Raw genomic sequence first — 23029 nt, forward strand, 5'->3', positions numbered from 1 at the left:
CCTGAGACGCCGCTGCTATCCATCAGAAATTCGACATTTCAGCTGCTGCTTTCGCCACATAGAATACCAGATCATTCATTCCTAGTGGGCTATGACCAGTTTTCCTGATACCTCCCGCTCCGGATTTGTTCTTGCAAAAAACTCCTGTGCAACTACTGTTCCACGCCTCTTATAAGTGCGGACTACCTGAGACAGTTTACTACAAGGATGACTGTGGCCTCAATAAAGTAGTGTGCAAGCCAACTGTCACTTGTGCCACACATCAATGACATCGAAATCGGAAAGCCAGCATGCGATTCGTTCTCTTGGGCCTATCTCTCACTGGCTTATCTCGTACCCACGTTGAAGGCTTATGCATTCCGCGCTAGTCTTCGGTAAGAGTAGATTACAAAGTTCAGGGAGCGTCAGAGTACTAAACAATCATCTACATTTGAATATCAACGAGGGCTATCTTCAGCTTGTGAAATGTGCTTCGATTGTCTCCCTCTAGTATCGCTTCAACGCATCTGTCTGTCATGTCTTGTGAGTTGCCGGTTAGGCCGACTCGCGTTAGCCAAAGACTCCACTCTATTCACAATCAATCACAGCCAATGGCCTTGAGCGAATGCCCCTGAACCATCGCAGTTATCGATTTCTCGTCTACGCCCCTTGACAAACATTTCTGTTTAGCAATTGACCTTTGTCATTATTCATTGTAGATCAGGGCTTTGACTCGCCATTCTGTCAGCATCTGCTATTATCGCTGGCTCCGAGCCGCATGATGGCGCACCTAATACTACCTTGATTGGGCATTATTGCAAACATTGCAACAGGGGCCCTTCACATGTACCGCCTATTGCCTCGTGACCCATTGGCACAGACACTAGTATTGTATGGATCGTCAGCCCATAGCATACGTCTACTGATGCAAGCTCTTGCTCCAGGGGGTTTCTTTGTCGATACTCACTGACTTTGATCGAACATTCCGCATTCTCCAAGCAGATTGTGCAGCTTTTAGCTTTGTACCAAAAAACACGCCTAAGCCCAGATTGGCGTATTTCGCTCCCCTCAAAAACTTTTCCAACCCCCTTCGTTCAAAATTTTATATAGACTCGATCATCTCCCTCTGATCTTACCTAGGAATTGTCCTTTCATTATCGCCTTCCACCATATGCGCCTATGGCAACTGTCGTTAAGAAGAAAGCGGTGTACGTTCGGGGGCCAAATGGCATCTACCGGAAGAAGAGCTACGATGCGCCTTCCATCATATCCAATGATTCAGAGTTGACCAGACGGAAAGATGAAGTGGACTCCGCTTTGAATGACTTGATGGTTTGTGGTTTCCAAGTCCAGGAGAACCCGCTCCCGACTACCAAAAGGGCTAATATGAAAACAAAGCGAGCCTCCCCAACATCTAGCCTTGACTCAACTCACACAGCAGAGCAACCTTTTCGAAAGCCTTCTTCTCCTCGAATCTCATTCAAGGGACCTTTTGCGGAAAATTCCCCCAAACTTTCAACGTCCATAATGGAGAGAATCAACCTGTTCAGTGGGGGCTTCACGCCTCTGTCAGCCGCTAATTTTGCAATTCCATATGTCTTGGGAGTGCTAACAGCGGTGCTTATTCAACAAAAATGGGACGCCTTGGCCCAGTATGCTAAAATGTTAACCTATTTGCTTTTCGTGGGGGTGTTCTGGGCCGTCTTGGCCACTGCTGCATTCTGGTACGCTGGTATTCTTACTATTCCTAGCTGGGAATGTGTCAGAGACACTCTACGAAATGTCTTCTGGCGTGCTAACATGCTTTCGTCTCCTGAAAAACCGGTCAATTATCACCTTGATCACAGAGACAGAAGGACAGACAGTATTGATACCGATACGGGGTCAGTTCTTCTGTCTGATGCAGACTCTGAAATCGAGCCCAAGTCCAAAATGAGAACGGAGTCGGAACCTCATCTTGTACGAGAGCCATCCCCTCAAAGGCTAATTAATGTTCGTCCTTTTGTTCCTCCTAGGAGAGATAGTGCTGACTCCAAATTGAGTCAAGTCCCGCAGCCGCTATTAAATCGATTTCATACAGATGGCGTATCCACCGCCAAGAAGAGCCGATTCCGTCTACAACTGCCAGAAAGAGAGCGCCCGAAGGATCCGAGGCGGCACTCATCTGCTTCCTTGGAACTCACTTCAAAAGATTTGCATAAGCCCCTACCAGCCTTGCGTAAGGCTCCTTTCGTATCAGGTGATTCCGAGTCTCTGGATTTGCCTTTAGTTCATGAGGTTAAGCTTAAGAGTAGGTTTGATGAACAGTTAGAAGCATTGCACAAAAACGGAGAAGGTATAGGGAGACTGGACACAATGCTCAGCAAGAACTCTATGCTTGGTACGAGAGCAAACAAAAGGACATTTTTGTCTAATGTTGATGAAGCTTAAATTTTAGATTTAATGTTAATGATACAGGTTTAGGAAGTCTAAACGAAAGTAGGTTTACATCAGTCGATTTTGGGTATAGGGTCTAAAGGACCACATCCCATATTGCTTGGGGCCCTCTTTCCTCGTATATATCAGTATCGATGAATGAATCGCCACCATGGTTGGAATTAGCACCAAATACCTGTTTGGAGTATATCTCTCCTCCCAAGAAGTACACATCTAGCCAAGAGCCGCCGTGTTCTTTGGGACGTTTCCATTCAGGGAAGTAATCTGGATGTTTCGCAAGCTTTACCAGCGAAGGGTTCTGAAGAGGACCAGAGCCTTTTGAGTCTTGAGAGGCGTCATCGGTTTGTTGATAGGCTGCGATAGTAGAGTTGATGCCATTCTCCGTTACCTTACGGCCCTTCTTAGTATTGGGTGGTCTTACCAAATAACGCTCACAGAGCTTGAAAATAACTGATTGCTTCAAGCCCTCAATATGGAAAGTAGACCCTGTGAGAATTATGTTATCGTAGCACTCTTGTCTCTTATCCAAGTCAGGAATAGCCTGCAATGATTCGTATATGGCCGTACAAAGCGCATCCACTAACTTGTCAGCTCCCTGAAAACGTTCTTTACCAATGTAAATTTTGTTGCCCGAAATAGGATCTTTGAACCAGTTCTTCTCCAATTCACTATTGGGCTTCTTTTCTTCCTCGCTCTCATTGTCGTCTGCTTTCTCGTCCGAAACACCAATTCCGTTTTGATTTTCTTCAGTCACCAATTTAGCAACATCAAAATCGTCATCTTGATTGGTCTTATCCTCCTTGAGGTCGGCAAGAGAGTAGAAAGACTCGCTGTGATCACTCAATACTTCGTAGATTTTTGAATGCTTCAAAGCCGTGATTTGTGCCTCCGACAAATGAGGTAACAACTTCCTTAATTCATCGGTGATAGATTTTCCTCCAATCTCGAGACGCTTCCCAGCGTGCTTTATGGCGGTTCCACCGATCACAGGCATGACTTGAGAACTCTCATGGCCGACATTAACCACCAAAGCAGATGACATTGTAGCGAGACCAAAAGTAGACGCTATCGAGAGATCCAAAATGTTGAACGCTGTGAATTCCAAAGTCTCGAATACATATCTTGTAATTTGCTCCACAGCAGAACGTGAGTAGGATAAGGAAGGTACGATTAATAATAGGGATACCTGGTTGATGGTAAGAATAGGGTATCTGGCGATGATCGTTTGTAAAACAAACTTCAAAAGAGCCTGATATGCTTTAATGTCAACAATTCGTGAACTTTGTACAGGCCATATCTCCTCGTAGTTGCCAGTATTCGCAGGGTGATATACGTTGCTAGACTTGTCGAGGTAAACAGCCGTAGGAATCTTATACTGTGGAGGGGATAACGAGTCTTGCAAGCCAAATGTGAATAAGGTATGTTGAGACCCAGTATGAATTATGAGAAAATTCTCCTCACGAAAGAGTGGCATATCTAGTTGAAGTACTTCAAGTAGTGAAAGATTGAGACTATGTTATTTGATAGCGTGAGCGAGGCACGACCTTCATTACGAGCGAGCAACAGGATGCAGCTCAACCTCAGGCTCGCGAGACGCGCCGCTTAATTCACGCTGCATGTTTCATCGCTGGGCGTTGTCTTTACCTATAACCCATATTCTTCGTCCAGCAGCTCTTACTTCAAGGCATAGAATATTTATAAATAACAGGATGGAACAGCAATCTATAATGAGGTTTTTCGGCCTGAAGAAGGACCAGCCTGATTCCCTCAAGAGAAAGCGGCTGGGTGACGATGAGAAGAGGGCCAAGGTACAGAAGATCCAAAGAACGGTGGAGGCCAAGCCTATAACGAGCAGCCTGCCCAACAATGGCACGTCAGAGAGTTCAAAGGAGGCGAATGTTGAGCGAGATGGCGAGTCCCTGAGTGAAGGTGATGCTGAGGATGCTGCAAAGCTTATCAAGCTCTCAGAGCAATCTCACAAACATAAAGACCTTGCTGAAGGCAACAAACTCCCGTACTCCGCGATAACTAACACTTTGGAGAAGATCGAGCACGAGAGCTCTCGATTGAAAATCACTGCTCTTGTCTCTGAATTCTTCCTTGAGACTTTGGAGCAATACAGACTGCCTGACAAGCTCGTGAAAATTGTATACCTTTTCATCAATAGATTGGGACCTGACTATGAACCTGATCTTGAATTAGGTTTGGGAGAGACTCTTTTGATCAAGGCAATCAGCGAATGTTACGGTAGGGCTCCTGCCCACATCAAGAAAGACTATCATGAGGTCGGTGACTTGGGCCTTGTGGCCCAAAAGTCCAGGTCCGGTCAGCCCACGATGTTCAAGCCAGCACCACTAGATGTTGAAACCGTTTTCGAGAATCTCACTAAGATCGCCAAAGCAACAGGAAAGGACTCACAAGCAAAGAAAGTTGGTATCATACATAGAATGTTGACCGCATGTGACTTAAAGAGCAACGAAGCCAAATTTCTTATCAGATCCCTTGAGGGTAAGTTGAGGGTCGGCCTTGCTGAAAAGACTGTGCTTGTTGCTTTAGCCCAAGCCCTTCTCCAATATGAGAAAAAGGGCGAACGTGTATTGCCAAGTACGCTACTCAAGGCTGAGGATACCATCAAAGAAGCCTTCTCCTTAGTTCCAAACTACGAGATTGTCATCCGGAAGAGCTTTGAACATGGCATATTGAACTTGCTCGATCACTGCAGCTTGACACCTGGTGTGCCCTTGAAACCCATGTTAGCTAAGCCAACAAAGTCTGTGGGTGAAATCTTGGACAGATTTCAAGGACAGGAGTTCACATGTGAATACAAATATGACGGTGAAAGAGCTCAAGTGCATCTCTTAGAGGATGGAATGGTTAGAATTTACTCAAGGAATTCTGAAGACATGTCTGAAAGGTATCCAGACTTAGTCGGTATCATTAAGGACTTCATCAAGAAGACCGATGATGACACCTCTTCAAAAAGTCCTACCTCTCTCATCTTGGACTGTGAAGCGGTGGCATGGGATAGAGAAGCGAAGAAGATTCTTCCCTTTCAAGTCCTCTCGACAAGAAAAAGAAAAGATGTTAGCGAGGACAGCATTAAAGTGCATATCTGTCTTTTTGCATTTGACCTATTATACCACAACGGAACCTCGCTCATAACGAAGTCTTTGCAGGAGAGGCGAGATATACTTTTCAATAACTTCCAAACAATCGATGGCAAATTCCAATTTGCCACGTATAAAAATTCTTCGGATCTCGATGAACTTCAGGCATTCTTGGATCAATCTGTTAAGGACTCTTGTGAAGGTTTGATGGTGAAGATGCTTCATGGAAGTGAGTCATTTTACGAACCCTCGAAACGGTCGAGAAATTGGTTAAAACTCAAGAAAGATTATTTGAGTGGTGTCGGTGACTCCTTAGATTTAGTGGTAATTGGAGCCTATATTGGAAGAGGAAAGAGGACTGGTGGCTACGGTGGTTTTCTTTTGGCGTCTTACAACGATGATACCGGTGAGTATGAAACTGCTTGTAAGATTGGCACTGGATTTTCTGAGGAAGACTTGGCGACTCTCAGTACAAAGCTTAAACCAACGGAAATATCGCAACCGAAGGCTTTCTACACATACGACACTACTAGCTCCAACGCGCTACCGGACGTGTGGTTTGAACCGACCACTGTCTTCGAGGTTTTGACGGCTGATCTTTCATTAAGTCCAGTGTATAAAGCTGCTCATTCCGAATACGGGAAGGGAATTTCGTTACGCTTTCCACGATTCATTAGAGTAAGGGATGACAAGGGAGTCGAGGACGCTACAACTTCTACGCAAGTTGCCGAGTTGTACGACAGGCAAGCCAATATAAATTAAGTGAAAATATCACAAAATGAATGCTTATAGATGTCATCTTTGGGTCTCTACGAGGCGTCGGAATTATTTTCTCTGCCCTCTCTGATTCTTGATCTGATTTTCTCGCCCAACAAATGTCTTTTCTGAGGAGAGCTGATCGCATACTGAGCTGAAAGTTTCGATCCAGGTAATTTGGTAGCAGCGAAATTGAGTTCCATGTGTGAGCTATCACGAGACAAGGAAACAGGTGTCGAAGCTTGCTTGTAGTTAAAGTCGTCCGCCATTGAAATAGTAGAATTGAGAGCCTTAATGTCCACATCAGAATTTTTGGCATTAGCATGCAATGAATAGTCTGAAAACATTGGAATATTGGTGTAGGACATATCCGAGTTCACGAGAGAAACACCATCGGACATTGACAGAGACTGGTTGAGTGACAAGTCGCTGTCACTAGGTGTTGTAGCCAATGTCAGGCCGTCGCCATCACCCTCGTCCTTATTCTTCGCCTTAAGCTTCTTCTTCTTCTTTGCCTTTCTTTGAGACTTCCTTCTGTTTCTTAATTCTTGTGTCTTCAATTCCTCTTCCTCATCGGAGTCGATATATTGAATTTCATCTGTGACGTTCAAATGCTCCTTCAACTCAAGTAAGTTGAAGTCATTAGGGAACAACTCGGGACCAAATTTATTAACAACTTCAGTTATCTGTTCGGACAATTCCTTTCTTTTCTGTTTGAGCTCACTAATGGCATTCCCTGAAAAAATTGAAAGATAAAGAGGTCTTATCGACTTGAACAAATCCATACCCTGTTCACCAGTGATCAAGGCAGAATAGGTCACCAATACACCCAACATGTAGAGGGAAAACCACAAGGTCACCGACCCAAGAGTAGACATGTAGTGATGTGTTTTGCAATACCAAGTTCCCATGGATGCATAAAAACTGTAAAGCAAAGGGGCAATGATTAAACTGATAAGAATTTTCCATGTAGCCACCACGTCATTGGCTTTAATTTTGACTGTGGAGTTGGCCAAAGCAGTCTTTGCCTTCTTCATGGAAAACAACTTTGAGATTATGAAAACAGGAGAAAAAAGAACAATGCCGGGAAATGCAAGAACTGCAAAAAAGATTAGCGTGATTATGCGAGCTATGAAGATTGGAAGTAAGCGGATCTTATGGGACTCATCGCAATCTTCAACATGATGGTCGGGCAAGTACAAATGCTTCAAAAGCTTATTGTATTCCAAAACCTTTTGTTTCGATTCTTGAATCTCAGGTCGATCCTTATATGTTTCGTAACCCAATACCAATCTTCTATTCATCTCAACAACCAATGGCAAAGGTAAATACTGGGCAAAGTTACCGGCGTACAATCTTCTTGCAGCTTGAATAACCATCAAAGTCTCGTAGTCCTGGCAATTTACAGTGACTGCCCGCAATCCGTTTGTCACAATCTCCAACAATTCCTTCACGGCTTCACGACTTGTTTGAGGATTGCTGTACTTCTTGACAAGTTCTTTAGGAATTTCAATTGGGTGTCCAAATTCAATAACAGCTCTAGATCTAAACCTGTGTGCATTAAAATAGTTCATACCGCATGGCACTATCTTAACGTTACAATCAGGATCATTTTTCATTGCACCTAGTGCCATAATGGCAACACCCGCCTTTAGCGGAAGCATATCTGTTCTGTCATGAGAACCACCCTCCGGGAAGATTCCCAAGCAGTTGCCAGCACTCAAGTGCTGAAAGACAAATTTGTAGACATGACCCTGGTCAATCTTGTCAGCAACCTTGAAACGGGTGCCTTGTTTCAAGAGCTGTTTCACTTTTTCAGAAGATTTAAATTCTTTCCTGATTATGAGCTCAGTGTCAGAAACAACCTCTGCAATCTCGGTAGCACCAAGAGACTCGGGAAGAGCGATGAGCCCTCGAGCCATGCATTCCTCAATGAAGTGAGTTCCCTTTCCCTTGACCTTCAAAGGGTCGGAGTCGAAATCAACGTAAATTTTACCGGTAGCTGGGCGCAACATATCCTGAGCTCTAGCGACAGGCACAGCGAGCTGGACTCTCGAAAGAGTGCCGATTATCTTGTGGAGATACGATTTCATTGCAATGAGGAAAGAAATTCTTCTACCAGCTTCTTTCTTCACCTGTTTCATTAAAACAATTGGATCAACAAATTGGTTAGCATGAGGTGCAGCAACGAAAATGACAGGCCCACTTTTGGGGAGGCGAAAAGCACCTCTGGGCCTTATTTCTCGGAAGAAACAGTCGAACACGACCGACCAAAACCAGAGCAAAAGGTCATAGAGCCAGAGCTGTGTGCGAGTGAAAGGCTTGTACTCCATTTGAGGAAGAGCACTCCTAGGAGCTGGCGTAGCCGATTTAGTAGAGTTTGATCTTGACCTAGGCGAGGCGCCCGAAGAAATGTCTTCAGGCATGACCCTTGAAAAGAGAGATGGAGCTTCTCGTTGATGAAAGATGGGAAGTAACTAAGGTGATCTTAGAGATTCTACGCTTCTCACGAAAAGGGGGACTTCTGGGTGAAATTGGGAAGGGTGTACGGGTTTCGCTGGCCGTAAATAATATTCCCAATGCACAAGTGGGTTTGGTTGGCCGAAGATGCTGTTTAACAAAAAGCAGGGTAAAAATTTGGTCCTCAAGGGCCTGTCAGAATGGCTGCAAAAAAAATCACCAGGTGCCAAAATGCAAGAATAGAAAGTACACCACTTCACAGTTTGCGCCCTGCAGAGACCGCCAACAATACCCTAAGAAATATTCACGAGAAAACATAAAAGTCCTCCAGCCCACCCAAGGAAACATCCTTAGCATATGAGGAAGCCATTGCAAAGAGACAAAATACCCCTTAGAATAATTAAATAAGGATATAGCACATTCTCTTTCATTTCGTGGAAATCAATGGTAACGGCCACCGGTAAGACCGTTGGGGCGCACGGGCGTTAATGGTAGTGGTAAAAGTGCGCTTTTCTGAACTGTCACATGGGACCCAAAAGGAGGTGCAAGATGGAGCAGCAATGAAAATGTCACAAATGAGGTCTGCTCACGAATGATCTATAATTTTAGTGTTCGTATCGAATAACGAGCACAGTCTGTTTGATTTCGTTATTTGTTCTTCTTCTCGCCTGCTTATTTCTTTTTTTTTTTTCTTTTTTTTTTTTTTTTAAGTCCTTTTACACTTCTTTGGTAGAAATATCTATGTGGTTGCGAAATGGCGAGCACACTCCAGACTAGCTACATGTAGTGAAAGCGGTTCCAAGGTACAAATTATCTACACCATCTCAATTACCTGAACGTACAAATCGGAACTTTTCTACCTTCAAATTCTTCTTTTTTTATACCTTTCGCTTGTTGCCTCAATAGGCGACGGGGAAAGTGTTCTAGGAGTACGTACGGGTTGTGTCCGCGGCCTTGGGGCTAGATGGCTCTGCCAATACAGGTTTGGTGCGACTGGGGATCTCCCCGTGAACTCACCATATAGCCTCTCACGGCCGGCGCAAACCAATATGACAGGAGAAAAAAATGTCAACCTCAGGTCTTCCATCATTTTCTTCCGCGGGCTTCCATTGATTACAAAACCAGCGTTGAAACCAGCCTGTTGTTAAGACAGCGTACAGGCACAAGTCGTTAACCGAGGTCCTGTGGTGGTCGCAATATGGCGTGCTCGGGCCTCGGGAGCATGATTCCCAAGGAATTACCAAGGGAAAAAGACCCATACATCAATGTCCGTTAAATCCAAGGCCGCCATGGCGGTGAACTGACGGATAAGGAAGTTTCTGATGATGACAGGAAATGGTGTTTCTGAATAATTGGAGTGCTTTTGATAAGTCGATACTGGGCGCCACTCTTTCACCCCGGCTGCAAAGAGGACCCAAGGGAGCCCATGGCGGCCTGCATACCTCGGTATTTCCGGGGAAACTTCACAGGCGCTCACCCCGCAAAAAACCACAATATATAGTGACAGTTTTCCACACACCTTTTCTCTCCCCTGTAATAAAGAAACAACCTTTTCCCTAAGCTTCTGTTTCTTAATCAACAATGTCCATTTCTTTTAAAGATAAAGTCGTGGTCGTCACCGGTGCCGGTGGTGGCTTGGGTAAGTACTACTGTTTGGAGTACGCTAAGAGAGGCGCCAAGGTTGTCGTCAACGACTTGGGTGGTTCTCTTTCCGGTCAAGGTGGCGACTCCAGAGCTGCTGATGTCGTGGTTGACGAGATCAGAAAAGCCGGTGGTATCGCTGTTGCCGACTACAACAACGTTCTCGAAGGTGAAAAAATCATTGAGACTGCCGTCAAGAACTTTGGTACCGTGCACGTTATCATCAACAACGCTGGTATCTTACGTGACGCTCAATTCAAGAAGATGACCCCTCAGGACTTCCAATTGGTCATTGACGTTCATGTGAACGGTGCTTTCAATGTCACCAAGGCCGCATGGGAATACTTCCGCAAGCAGGGCTACGGAAGAATCATCAACACTGCTTCCCCAGCTGGTTTGTACGGTAACTTCGGTCAGGCCAACTATTCTGCTGCGAAGATGGGATTGGTTGGTTTCGCTGAGACTTTGGCCAAGGAAGGTGAGAAGTACAACATCAAGGCCAACACCATTGCTCCTTTGGCCAGATCCAGGATGACCGAGTCTGTCTTGCCTCCTCCTATCTTGGAGCAGTTGGGCCCTGAGAAGATTGCCCCATTGGTCTTGTACTTGACTTCCGAGGAGAACCAAGACATCTCTGGTCAGATTTTTGAGGTCGCTGCTGGTTTCTACGCCCAAATCCGTTGGGAGAGATCTGGTGGTGCCTTGTTCAAGCCTGACGACTCCTTCACTCCAGAGTCTGTTGCTAAGAAGTTTGAGGAGATCACCAGCTTCGAGGACTCTGGCAGACCCGAGGACTTGCAGGTTTCCCACCCATTCATGCTCAACAACTACGGTGTCTTGGCTGACCAAGCCAAGAAGCTCCCACCAAACGACAACTCCGGTGTCCCTGAGGTGTCTTTGAAGGGCAGAGTTGTTTTGATCACTGGTGCTGGTGCCGGTTTGGGTAGAGACTATGCCTTGGCTCTCGCTAAAAAGGGTGCTAAGGTTGTTGTCAACGACTTCAAAGACCCATCCAAGGTTGTTGAGGAAATCAAAGCTGCTGGTGGCGAGGCTCACGGTGACACTCACGATGTTGCTACCCAGGCCAAGGAGATCATCGACAACGTTATCGGCAAGTACGGTACCATTGACGTCTTGGTCAACAACGCTGGTATCTTGAGAGACAGATCCTTCGCCAAGATGAGCTGGGAGGAGTGGTCTCTCGTCCAGAAGGTGCACTTGAACGGTACTTTTGAATTGACCAGATTGGCTTGGCCACACTTCCTTGAGAAGAAGTACGGTAGAGTTGTTAACATCACCTCCACTTCTGGTATCTACGGTAACTTTGGTCAGGCCAACTACGCTACCGCCAAGGCTGCCATCATCGGTTTCACCAGAACCATTGCCATCGAGGGTGCTAAGAACAACATTAAGGCCAACGTGGTTGCCCCTCACGCTGAGACCGCCATGACTTTGACCATCTTCCAGGAGTCTGACAAGAACTTGTACCCACCTAAGTTGGTTGCACCATTGTTGATCTTCTTGGCTTCTGAGCAGGTTCCAGTCACTGGTGAGTTGTTCGAAGGAGGCGGAGGCTGGATCGGCAAGACCAGATGGCAGAGAGCTAAGGGTGCTGTCAGCAAGGACGCTGTCACCACCGCTGAGTTTGTCAAGGACCATATTGGTGACATTACCGACTTCTCTACTGGTACTGAGAACCCTGCTTCTACCACTGAGTCTTCCATGGCTATCTTGTCCGCTGTTGGTGACGACGATGATGATGAGGACGAGGACGACGAGGAAGAAGAGGCCGAGGAAGAAGAAGATGACGATGAGGACCCAGCCAAGATGCCCGACCCAATCTTCTCCTGGAATGACAGAGACGTTATCTTGTACAACCTTGGTGTCGGTGCTCACCGTAAGGAGTTGAAGTATGTCTATGAAAACGATTCTGATTTCCAGGTTATCCCAACCTTCTGTCACTTGCCAACTTTCAACACTGTTAAGTCTCAGGTTACATTCTCTAGATTGTTGAGAAACTTCAACCCAATGCTTTTGTTGCATGGTGAACACTACATCAAGATCAACAAGTTCCCAATTCCAATTGAGGCTTCCGTGAAGACATCCTACTACCCATTAGAGGTTACGCAGAAGGGTACCAACACCATCGTCGTTCACGGCTCTAAGTCTGTTGACGTCAACACCGGTGAGGAGTACTTCTCCAACGAGGCTACTCTCTTCATCAGAAAGTGTGAGGGTGACACCAGACAGTACGCTGAGAGAAAGACTTTTGCTACTACCCAGTTTGCTGCTCCAAAGACCGAGCCTATCTTCACCAAGGATATCCACACTACTGAGGACCAGGCCGCTCTTTACAGATTGACTGGTGACAGAAACCCATTGCACATTGACCCTGCATTTGCCCAGGGTGCCAAGTTCGATGATCCAATTTTGCATGGTATGTGTACCTATGGTTTGACTGCCAAGGTCTTGTTGGACGAGTTTGGTCTCTTTGACGAGATCAAGGGTAGATTCACCGGTATTGTCTTCCCAGGTGAGACCTTGAGAGTGTTCGCTTGGAAGGAAGGTGACACTGTTATCTTCCAGACTCATGTCGTTGAAAGAAAGACCATTGCTATCAACAATGCTGCCATCAAGTTGGTAACCGACGAGGCTAAGTTGTAAATGAGTTAACGGTCTATTTATTTTTTTACGATGAGATATATTTTCAAATTCAGTTACGTTTCAGATGATGTAGAATAGTAATATCGGTAGATAATGTTCTTGTAATGCAAGTTTGTTTGATGATTTCATTCGGGTTCCTCCTCCTCCTCGTCAATCTCTGCGTAAGATGGGATATGTGGAAGTATTGATTGATTGAATTCAGTCAACTGCTCGTTTGGGTTGAACTTGTGGTGTGGAGAGAAGTTAAGTGGAGAATCATTGATAGTATCGGCATTGTGGCCAACACTGGGCCAATTTTCAAACACGGAACTGGGTGTGGTGGTCGTTAGCGGCGAACTAGTTGTCGGCGAAGACAAGTTCATGTGATGCCTAGGAGTCCGATGAGCCGGTCTTTGCAATGAAAGCCTCTTGGGTTTCGTTGACATTGAGCTCTGAGAAGGGAACAGGTAGTCAGTATTCTGGGGGGATGCATACATATTGGAAGGATTGGACAATGTAGCGAGTGATGCGTTTTTGAATGCTGACGAGTTACTATCAAAGTAATCAGATGACTCAGCTGAAGGGGAAGAGCACGAAGCTAAAGACTCGGTCGATGTAAAGGCAGATGAGTAGTTTTCAGAACAGACCAGCAGCGCTGAAGATTGGATAGATGCCAGCAGAACCGACGAGTTTTTGCTATGTTCTCTGAACAATGCCGAGGGTGGTGCAAAAGCTTGCTCATCGAAACAAGGGAATGAACCATTTTGGAATTCAGATGGCAGCGAAGACTCAGAGTGAATAGAGTACCAACTGGCCAGTGGCTGAGAGAGCTGAAGACGGAGCTCTTTACGAGCCTCTTGTCTCTTTTGTATTTTAGAAGCTTTACGTCTCGGTAATTGACCCCCGCTCGAAGACGTGCCTGGTGAACATAAATGTTGTTCCGAGGACGACAATAGGGCTGTGAAAGACGATGACCGCGTGTGATCGGTACGATGCAGCTGAAAGTGATTATACGAGCGTGCTCTGGTGAGTTTGGAAGCTTGGATGACCTTACTCATTTCAACCTCGCATGCTCTTTTATGTTTGATATCCTTCATTTCGACGTATGCTTGGGGCACACACCAGTCCTTGTGCTTGTCAAAAAACCGCTTGTAGCCACCTTCTAGGATGACGATGTCAGGGTAAATGAGCTTAGGATACTGATCTGAGTTGAATATTCGATCGGCCTTACGCAAGTGGCCAGCCATGGTGGGTCCTCTGAAAATGGAATACTCGCAATGGAAGATTAAAAGACGTTTCTTTGGCTTCAACGGACGGCGTTTGATAAAATGCATCTCCAAATCAGTCTTTGACGAAATGTTGATTGCGTTGACAATGTGGCCGCCGTCAAACTCGTAAGGAAACCGACAGTCTATGACAATGTAATCGTCGAATTCAGAGTTGTACTGACCAGAGACGATCTTGTACATTTCGTGCTCGTCTATTCGAGGCAACAAGTCATGAGCGACGGTAAAAGTCTTGAGTTTCGTCAGCAGGAGGTGTTCTTGGCCATTGTAGGTTGCTGTAAGCTGGGGATCCTGTAAAAGAGACTGTGTTCTTCTCATCTGGAGAGAGGTGGGAGGACGACATACGTCGATCTGAGAAGCAGACGCTAACTTCTGTTTCCTCTCCTGAGACTTATACAGCGGCGAGCAAAGCAAGTCGTCGTCGTTCAAGGTGGTATCGTTGCCCGTATCTTCATCTGTGGATTCACCGTCGATGGGATCTAGCGACCTCGAATCAGGAGCATCAAACACGCTGAAGTCCAGAAGCTTCAGAATCTGCGACACAGAACGGGTGATAGCCTTGGTACCGCTCAGGAGCTTGTTCCTGCCCAGCTCCAAGGTGTTCATGATATTGGTCAACCTGCCAAAAGGTTTGCGGGAACGGGTGCCTAAAGGAGAGGCGGCATCCGTAACTTGTGCATCAGTATCTTGTGGAGGGCTTGAAAAAGGGCCATTCTTCATGCTACGGAGGGTGGTTGGCGAAGAAGAAGGTTTCAAATCGAGCGAAAGAAGCACACGGGCCTTGGAGAAGGGGTCTATATGGCAGGATAGACGTCGCGCAGGTCAGTGTCGATTTCTAGGGCTTGGTGAGGTATGAAGCGAGAAGGAGGGAAGGCACTGGTGGGGGGAGGGGCGAAGCTTCGAGGCCAAATAATGGATAAACCTGAATGATGTAAAAAGCACAGAGGTCGAAGAGAGAGAAGAAAAAAGGAAGATCTGATTCGAGAGGGGCCAGGCGTGGGCGTTATTAAATGACATTGCATCCGGCGGGAGAAAGCGCAAGCCTGATCCTTTTTTTGCAACTGTGAAACAGCAATGGCAGCAAGACCCGCGCATTGTTCCACCGCCGGCATCTCACCAGGGTTGTGTGGGTAGAAGCGCGGGCGGCAGCGTGGAAACAATACAGCAGACGTAAACAGTGCGATCTCACTTTTGGCTCAGGCAGCTGAGCTTCTTTGAACTAAACTTCAATGCTCAGGCCAACAGAGCTTGGCCGGGGCAATAATGTTCCTCAAAACCCGGTTAATTGTGATTGACCTTCTGGCAAAAGGACCAGCTGATGATGCTCCGATTTTCGTCTGGGTCGGTTTTACCGTCTCTCGGGTGTCATTGCGTGCTATCAGGCTGCGGCCAAACCTAACCCATACGGGAATGTCTGCGTGGATTGCTCGCGCCGTGCTGGAGAACCCTTTTGGCTGCAACATGGTCATTTCCTGGGGAATGTGCCTCTTTTCTTGAACGGAGGTAATGCCTTGTGTGGTCCGTTGTCCTTCATACCACGGGGATCGTTCTCTCTTTGTCCCAGGGCCCCTTCTTTCTTTGTTCTTACTTGAAGTTTCCTGACCTCTCCTCAGCCGCGGTCGCGGTTGCAAATGTGGCAATACCACAACACAACATAAGCGCACCAACGTTGTGAATGTTCGCTGCAGATATTGTGCGTTCACAGAAGAGTTGCTTGATTGCTTGCAAACCTTGCCGTCCTGCGCTTTTTGTGACATCAGGCAAAATGGGGTTCTCCAGTCATCTCACTCTTTGTGCATTTCCAGAATGAGTGTGTCAATATGTTGTGGAGGGGATTTAGGGACACGCTAATGACCAGGAAATTTTCATTCCGTCACCGTGACTTCTCACCTTTGGCAATTCCTTCATAAGCTCATGTACGCTACAAGCAGTGTCATCTTTTTCACTTAGTATATTCACTCTATGTCAACAGATTCTCACTAAGCCTGCTTAGTTTTTTTCGAGTCTGTCAAGGTATTGGTCCATCATGTCCACATTTCTCCCATGGATCGGTGCCACGCCTACGCCTTCTTTTTCAGGCAGCATTGTGAGCGTTTCGTCACCGACCTCGCTTTCCTGATCCTCATCGGAGACAATCGCTTTATGCTTATCTGTCTGACTGTCGCCGTCATCGTCACTCTGTAGCTCTCTTTCTACGGCCTTCTGCCATTTTCCACTGAACGAAGACAAGCTCTCGTCAGTAAGATACCCATGTAAGTTTAACAGTGAGCTGGAACTCGATAACTTGGCAAGTCCTGTGGATCTCATGGAGCTCATGGAGTTCTTCCTTGAACCGCCTCCCCCACTGCTCATACTGCTTATCAGCTCCAGAAAAGAACCCCTCTTACTAGCGCGTCCAAAGAAGGGAGGCGGCGCCAAGTCAGAATATGACGCTGCCTCTGATGAGTCGCGATTAGTGGGAGAATAAAGCGAATTTATGGTTGGCTTTAATTTGGCGAAAAACCGACGGCTTGGACTGAAGATCGATTTCACAGACGAGGGCGAGCTCTCTCCAATTACCACTGTATTACTGCCCGAAGTGCTTGGTGTCTTTTGTCCGGAACTAAACGGCGAGGGCGGGGCATGAAGGAATGAATGTGATGATAAGCTTGAGTTCTGGGGCATATCAAATGTGCTGGATTGGAGTTTTAATGGTGGTGGGATGGATTTTCTCGAAAGCTTCAGTACGCTCAGATGTGAAGAGTTCGAGTTATGCAATGTTGGTGTATCGGAAGGCAATTTTTTCTCTGAGTGAAAAGAGGAGAGAAGATTCGTCGTATCGATAGCTGGCGCTGCATCTTCCTCTGCTTCTGATAGTGAGCCCATCGAGCTCGAATCGTCTAAGTAAGAGTCTAGAAGATCGTCAACTTTCTCAAGGTCAGTGATGTTAATCTTCCCTTGCGGCTTCACGTCATTATCCTTCAACCTTGGAGCAGAAACACCCTGCTCCTTACCTACGCCAAAGAGGCGCTTGATTCTGTTGGTGAGACGATTTTCTTCCTCGAATGCATCGAATGCTTTAGGGTCATGCTTAGCAATTACAGCTCTATTATATTCGTAAAACTTGTCTGCTTCCTTCTTCGTCAATTCAAAAGTAGTGAATTTGTGATGCTTGATGTCATTAAGTGTAGGACGTGATGCAGCATCCTTTGAAAGCAATCGCTTTATGAGATCTTTTAGAAGCTCAAGCTCCTTCAAATCGTCTACTCTAACATGGGTACTTTCTCTAGTTTTGGGAAAGCTGAGCTCGCCATTGACTATAGTCTTGAATAGACTGAACTCGTTGTGGCCCTCGAAGGGGAGTTGATGAAAGAACAAACAATATATTACGACACCTAACGACCAGATGTCGATACGGGCGTCAACTTTTGATCTTGCCATGTCTTCTTCGTTGAGCATCAGGAGTCTTTTGTTCACAAATTGACAGAGCTCGGGCGCGTAGAAAGCCGGCGTTCCCATCGTCTTGCCGAGTTCCTTTTCATCGTTGATGTTATTCTCCAAAATCAAACTAACACCAAAATCAGAGATCTTGATTGTCCTGTCCAGACCTATAAGAAGATTTGATGGTTTCAAATCACGATGGATGATGTGCTTATAACAGTGCAAGTATTCCAATCCATTGACGACATCGCGGACTATTTGATTTAAGGTAATTCCCTTGTTACCATCTTTGAGATATTTTTCATGATAGTGATTATACTTCTTCCAGTCTATTTCGCCAAACTTGCAGTACTCGAGCACAAGTAGAATCTTGTCAAACTTTAGATCGTCTATAACAAGATATAACTTGACGACATTGGGGTGAGCACACTCTTTCATTATTTGGATCTCGCGTTTGATCTTTGTGGTGTGGCTAAGGTACGTCTTAGTAATTAGTTTGGCACGATCGACTCGATTGATGGTTTTTATAGCAACGTATTCTCGGCCCTTAGATGTTATATCCTCAGCTAATAGCACTTTACCAAATTGGCCCTGACCTATGGATTGAAGTAGCCGAAATCGCAGGTTTACAACCTTTCGATTAGTTGACCTATCAAGCTCTATGTCTAGTCGCAGGATGTCCATTGCCCTTTATGTTGCTTTCAATTGTTGTACGGTCCATAGAGTTTATTCCAGACTACTATATCAATTGTGATAATAGGGTACAGTGCGTGTGCAGGTTTCACCTACAAAAAATCTTGATGAAGTATTAATGTAGGTAACCTATTTTATTTGGCCTGATAAATATATAATACAATTAAAAGTCATGCCTCATAAAGTTCGTGACGTTTTGAAGACTCACTTTCTGCTCACATTTTTTGCCTCAAAATGGAGTTTGATCTTCATGCTAACACCTCTCCCAGCCGTGCTTCATCCTTTATGTCTCGCATCATTCTAGTCTCTTCGTCTTCTTTCTCTTCATTTAGTTCTTTTATTATCTCTTCCTCTTCTTCCGTAAGACCAGTGATGTCAGGGGGAATTTCTTGCATCTGCACTGAAGGAGCGTAGTTGAGATATCGAAGCTGCTCAAGAATGTCAGTCTTCACACATTCGAGGTACTTCTTCGAGTTTTTGTTATCCAAACGTCCATCAAGCTGAGGATGGAGGGAATAGTCCGGGCCAAACCAATCATACGTTGGTATCTTTTGTGGAATCTTTGAGTCAAGAGTGACATCATTTAACACGGATGTTTCATAGCACCAAAGCCTTGAAACATTTCTAGGCGTGTATCCGCCACCGCCGACGACAAGCATCGGAATACCAAATGATTTTATAAACTTCACACATTGGCCATGAGCGCGTATGTTTAAGTTGAAGCACCCCAACCGGTCGTAGCCAAGAGAGTCAGCACCACACTGTTGAACGATAACAGTTGGCTGGAACTTGGTGATGAGAGGTTCCATGATCAGCTTGAATAGGTGAATGTAAGAGTGATCATCTATACCGTCTTTTAATGGCACATTGACAGCATAATTCTTTCCTTTACCTATACCTCTTTCGTCTATAGATCCGGTACCAGGAAAAAATTCTCCGTTGAACTTGTGGAAAGAAACTGTCATGACCCTATCGGTTGTGTTGAAGGCTTCTTGGACACCGTCTCCATGATGCAAATCGATATCAATGTACATGACTCTAGGATGAACCCGTAGTAGGTTGAGAATTGCAAGCACAATATCATTTATGTAGCAGAAGCCGCTAGGCTCAAACTTCTTGGCGTGATGTAGACCTCCCGACCAGTTTATAGCTATATCACTCATGCCGCTAATTAGTTTTCTCAGCGCATCTAGAGAAGCGCCAGCGTACAAACCCAGGTAGTCGTACATACCGTCAAATATAGGGCAGTCGTCGCCAATATTGAATTTGGCTAGCTTTTCTTCCCCCCATTTGGTTGTAAGCTCAGGAGTTATTGTTTGCAAGAAGTCCACATAGTCCTCTGAATGGAACTGTAGAAGCTCTTCTCTAGTAGCTTTTCTCGGTTCATATAGGTCCATTCTCTCGTACAACTTGTACAGAATAACCAAATGATCTGTAAGCATCAACCTGAAAGGTTTCATTGGATGATGGGGACCATAGTGGTATCGAGACGTTTCTGGGTTGTAGTGGTATGACACATTTCGAAGACCCAGCTGTGCCTGTGGAAAGTATACCGGCGCATGTTCCTGTGTCTTTTCATCCGTCTTGAACGTTTCAGATGCCGCCATACTATAGCGTTGTCAAAAGGATGATGATTTCAGTGCTTCTTATTTTGATGTATAAGGTGCACGGATTTTTTATGACCCTGTCGAGTATAAAGTTGGAGGTTTATAAACACTACTGTGGTTTGAGACTCGTTACAATAAAAAATTTGATTTGAAGTCTTTCGAGAGGTTTACTAATCTGCTTTACAAAGTAAAAGAGGTGCTGACAACTGTAAACTACTTGACCGTGCTCTATTTGCAACCTACCGTCAAAAATCCCCTCCCTTGTCCAGGTCAGACCGAACGATGGACTCAGTATGGATTTTCTTAGAAATACTATTGAATTCAAAAACTTTTATATTGCTTAAACCTTGAACTCTCAAATTATTCGCTACAACAGTAATCATCATTATCTTGACCTGGTGTGAGTGCGACATTTTGCGACATCCTCAGGCGAATCTACCTACTACTCGCGACACATCTCACCTTCAAGTCGCCACTACACTTCACATTAATTGAGCGCTTCAGGTAGATAACTGTTGTCATGTCAGGTATGTGATATAATGACGTCAATGCTTCCAAGGACCCTTCATACTAACAATAGACGCCGGCTTTGATAGGCACATTACCATTTTCTCCCCTCAGGGAAGATTATATCAAGTTGAGTATGCCTTCAAGGCTATCAACTCCGCCAGCATCACATCAATTGGCGTTGTAGGAGAGGACTCGGCCGTGTTAATATCGCAGAAGAAAGTGTCGGATAAGCTTTTAGATCCATCCACCGTTTCCTACTTGTTCCAGATCACACCATCCATTGGTATGTTGGCCACTGGTTCAATTGCCGACGCAAGAAACTTGGCTTTGAGAGCTAGAGCGGAGGCCGCAGAATTCAAGTATAAATATGGATACGAAATGCCTGTCCAGAGTATCGCCAAGAGAATGGCCAACATGTCACAGTTGTACACACAAAGGGCTTATATGAGACCTCTTGGAGTTAGTTTGACATTTTGTCAAGTTGACTTTGAGGATGAGGGCAAGGGCCCTCAAATATTTAAGTGCGATCCTGCTGGTTATTACACTGGTGTCAAGGCTGTTTCGACGGGTCCTAAACAGCAAGAGGCAACCACCTATTTGGAGAAGAAGTTTAAAAAGATGGATCATGTTAAGGGTGACTGGAAGGCAACCGTCGAGTTTGCTATCACCGCTTTGAGCTCCGTATTGGGCACTGATTTCAGAAAGAATGATATTGAAATTGGTGTTGCCACTCAGGATCGCTTCCATATTATGACGCCGGATGAGATTGACGAGAGGTTAGTCGCCATTGCCGAACTAGACTAAAAACATCCTCGCCTTGTATGATAGATGAACTACATTTTATCTTCAATATAATGAAATATCAGAATAACTTTTTTCATGGGTAATTGAATACTCATTCGAATAATATGTGAACGTGAACGAACAAGCCAGGCATACTTAAATGACATATGGGATGAACATGTATGGGCACGCTTCGAGGTATCTGTCCCAGTCCTTGCCATACTTCTTGGCACACTTCTTCTGGTCTCTGATAGCTCTGTGAATCAACACAATGAAAAAGAATGCAGCATAGAACCATGGGAATGGGGAGGCAAAACCACAGATGGCGCCCCACGTAAGAGACATTGTGTAGTCAGCGGTGTAGTGAGCCTTACGGGCGTACTTGTACCAACCATCTGTCAACAAGAGAGAGCCGTTCTCACACTTGATGTAGCTTGGGTTCTTGAGATCAGAGTAAGGTAAGTAAGGGAACGTCTTCCTGATGGTCGTGTTACCAGCCATGAATCTTCTAAAACTGTTCTTTTGTCTGTTACCAGTGTCGAAGAAATAGTAAGCAATAGTCAATATCACGAACAAAGCAGTGTTGTAGGTGGTAGACCATTGGTACTCGGATGGGTGACGGTATGCGAGGAACAAAGTACAGTGGCAGTAAGTATAAGGCACACCAGCAATGTTCCAGAAGAGCAACATGAAGCCGAACTTCTCGTAAGCCATGTCCCAAGTAGGAACGATCAACTCCTCGCCCTTAGAACAAGCATTTGCGTAAAGCCAGTGAGCGTAGACAACAAAGATGACTTGTGGGCTGACGTACCCAAAGTTATCGTACTGCTTCAAAGCGGTAGCAAGAGAGAGGAAGTACAAGGTAAACCATGGGATTCTGACTTCAAAGAACATCTTCAAGTCTAAGTACTTGCCGATTCTGGGGTTCAATGGAGCACCCATGAAGCAGTCGTAAATGTGATTGCCAGTCATTCTGTGGTAGTCCTTCGACACATTGAGGCAGTAAATGTACAATAACACAGACAACGAAAGACCATAGGAGATGGCAGTGACCATGATCTCACCGAAGTTGTCAATGATATAATATAACTTGTAACCAGCAGCGTGCAACGCCAACACCACAACATTAGTAGTGTAGAAGGCGGACACGGCATTACAATAGTATGGCAACTGCTTGTTCTTCAAGTGAGTCAAAGGCTGACCTTTAGTCCATATTCCAGGCAAAGTCAAGTAAAAGATGGCCTGCACAACAAAGAAGCCGGTGAATAGGGCCCAGGAGGTGAATGAAGGCACTCCGTGTGTCACAAACAAATTCCAGAGTTGTTTTCCAAAGCTCTCCCAGCTCTGGCCCTCAGCAGGCCACGCAGGTTTTCCACCAAAAAATTCAGCACTTAACCACATGTAGATCATTAAAAGGGGGAAGCCGGTCATCATGCCGAACGCACCGATTGGACCACCAAATTCCCACTCAATATCCTCGGGTGCCAAGTAGCCGCTGGGGACAACTTGTGAAGACTCCTTTTCCTTGGTCGCTTTTCTTGCCATCTTTGCAATTGCCTCGTTTATGAACGAAAATCCAAAAGCAAGCCAATCAATTGATATTTATACTAGTACAAACACCGCGTCCGATCTGTGAAGGTTAAATATTCAATCTGCAGGGCCCTCTGGAGTTGTTCACTTTGTACGAGAGAATGCAGCATTCATACAA

General features: G+C 45.4%; 10 protein-coding genes across 10 annotated transcripts; 4 read left to right on the forward strand and 6 right to left on the reverse strand. All coding sequences in view use genetic code 12, as the record gives it.

The window, feature by feature from the left end:
• Positions 1 to 1158: 1158 nt before the first annotated feature.
• On the forward strand, positions 1159 to 2409 carry CJI96_0000682 (uncharacterized protein; the record flags this gene model as incomplete). The annotated part of the gene is made up of 1 exon (XM_029034911.2): positions 1159 to 2409. One exon carries the CDS (start codon positions 1159 to 1161, stop codon positions 2407 to 2409), a length of 1251 nt encoding a protein of 416 aa, XP_028890153.2.
• Positions 2410 to 2491: 82 nt separating this feature from the next.
• On the reverse strand, positions 2492 to 3889 carry ARP9 (Arp9p; the record flags this gene model as incomplete). The annotated part of the gene is made up of 1 exon (XM_029034912.2): positions 2492 to 3889. One exon carries the CDS (start codon positions 3887 to 3889, stop codon positions 2492 to 2494), a length of 1398 nt encoding a protein of 465 aa, XP_028890154.2.
• Positions 3890 to 4142: 253 nt separating this feature from the next.
• On the forward strand, positions 4143 to 6284 carry CJI96_0000684 (DNA ligase (ATP) CDC9; the record flags this gene model as incomplete). The annotated part of the gene is made up of 1 exon (XM_029034913.2): positions 4143 to 6284. The coding sequence occupies one exon, from the start codon at positions 4143 to 4145 to the stop codon at positions 6282 to 6284; it is 2142 nt and encodes a 713-aa protein (XP_028890155.2).
• A 47-nt stretch (positions 6285 to 6331) lies between these two features.
• SCT1 (bifunctional glycerol-3-phosphate/glycerone-phosphate O-acyltransferase) lies at positions 6332 to 8704 on the reverse strand (the record flags this gene model as incomplete). Its single annotated transcript, XM_029034914.1, has 1 exon — positions 6332 to 8704. The coding sequence occupies one exon, from the start codon at positions 8702 to 8704 to the stop codon at positions 6332 to 6334; it is 2373 nt and encodes a 790-aa protein (XP_028890156.1).
• Positions 8705 to 10319: 1615 nt separating this feature from the next.
• FOX2 (bifunctional hydroxyacyl-CoA dehydrogenase/enoyl-CoA hydratase FOX2) lies at positions 10320 to 13043 on the forward strand (the record flags this gene model as incomplete). The annotated part of the gene is made up of 1 exon (XM_029034915.2): positions 10320 to 13043. The coding sequence occupies one exon, from the start codon at positions 10320 to 10322 to the stop codon at positions 13041 to 13043; it is 2724 nt and encodes a 907-aa protein (XP_028890157.2).
• A 125-nt stretch (positions 13044 to 13168) lies between these two features.
• Positions 13169 to 14914, reverse strand: MIH1 (putative tyrosine protein phosphatase; the record flags this gene model as incomplete). The annotated part of the gene is made up of 1 exon (XM_029034916.2): positions 13169 to 14914. The coding sequence occupies one exon, from the start codon at positions 14912 to 14914 to the stop codon at positions 13169 to 13171; it is 1746 nt and encodes a 581-aa protein (XP_028890158.2).
• Positions 14915 to 16297: 1383 nt separating this feature from the next.
• CJI96_0000688 (serine/threonine protein kinase) lies at positions 16298 to 18412 on the reverse strand (the record flags this gene model as incomplete). Its single annotated transcript, XM_029034917.2, has 1 exon — positions 16298 to 18412. The coding sequence occupies one exon, from the start codon at positions 18410 to 18412 to the stop codon at positions 16298 to 16300; it is 2115 nt and encodes a 704-aa protein (XP_028890159.1).
• A 257-nt stretch (positions 18413 to 18669) lies between these two features.
• On the reverse strand, positions 18670 to 20028 carry HOS2 (histone deacetylase HOS2; the record flags this gene model as incomplete). The annotated part of the gene is made up of 1 exon (XM_029034918.2): positions 18670 to 20028. One exon carries the CDS (start codon positions 20026 to 20028, stop codon positions 18670 to 18672), a length of 1359 nt encoding a protein of 452 aa, XP_028890160.1.
• Positions 20029 to 20548: 520 nt separating this feature from the next.
• Positions 20549 to 21342, forward strand: SCL1 (proteasome core particle subunit alpha 1; the record flags this gene model as incomplete). Its single annotated transcript, XM_029034919.2, has 2 exons — positions 20549 to 20555; positions 20609 to 21342. 2 exons carry the CDS (start codon positions 20549 to 20551, stop codon positions 21340 to 21342), a joined length of 741 nt encoding a protein of 246 aa, XP_028890161.1.
• A 135-nt stretch (positions 21343 to 21477) lies between these two features.
• ERG4 (delta(24(24(1)))-sterol reductase) lies at positions 21478 to 22866 on the reverse strand (the record flags this gene model as incomplete). Its single annotated transcript, XM_029034920.2, has 1 exon — positions 21478 to 22866. The coding sequence occupies one exon, from the start codon at positions 22864 to 22866 to the stop codon at positions 21478 to 21480; it is 1389 nt and encodes a 462-aa protein (XP_028890162.1).
• Positions 22867 to 23029: the final 163 nt, after the last annotated feature.

Source organism: Candidozyma auris, chromosome 1 (assembly GCF_003013715.1).
Source record: "Candidozyma auris chromosome 1, complete sequence".
Lineage (NCBI taxonomy): Eukaryota > Fungi > Ascomycota > Pichiomycetes > Serinales > Metschnikowiaceae > Candidozyma > Candidozyma auris.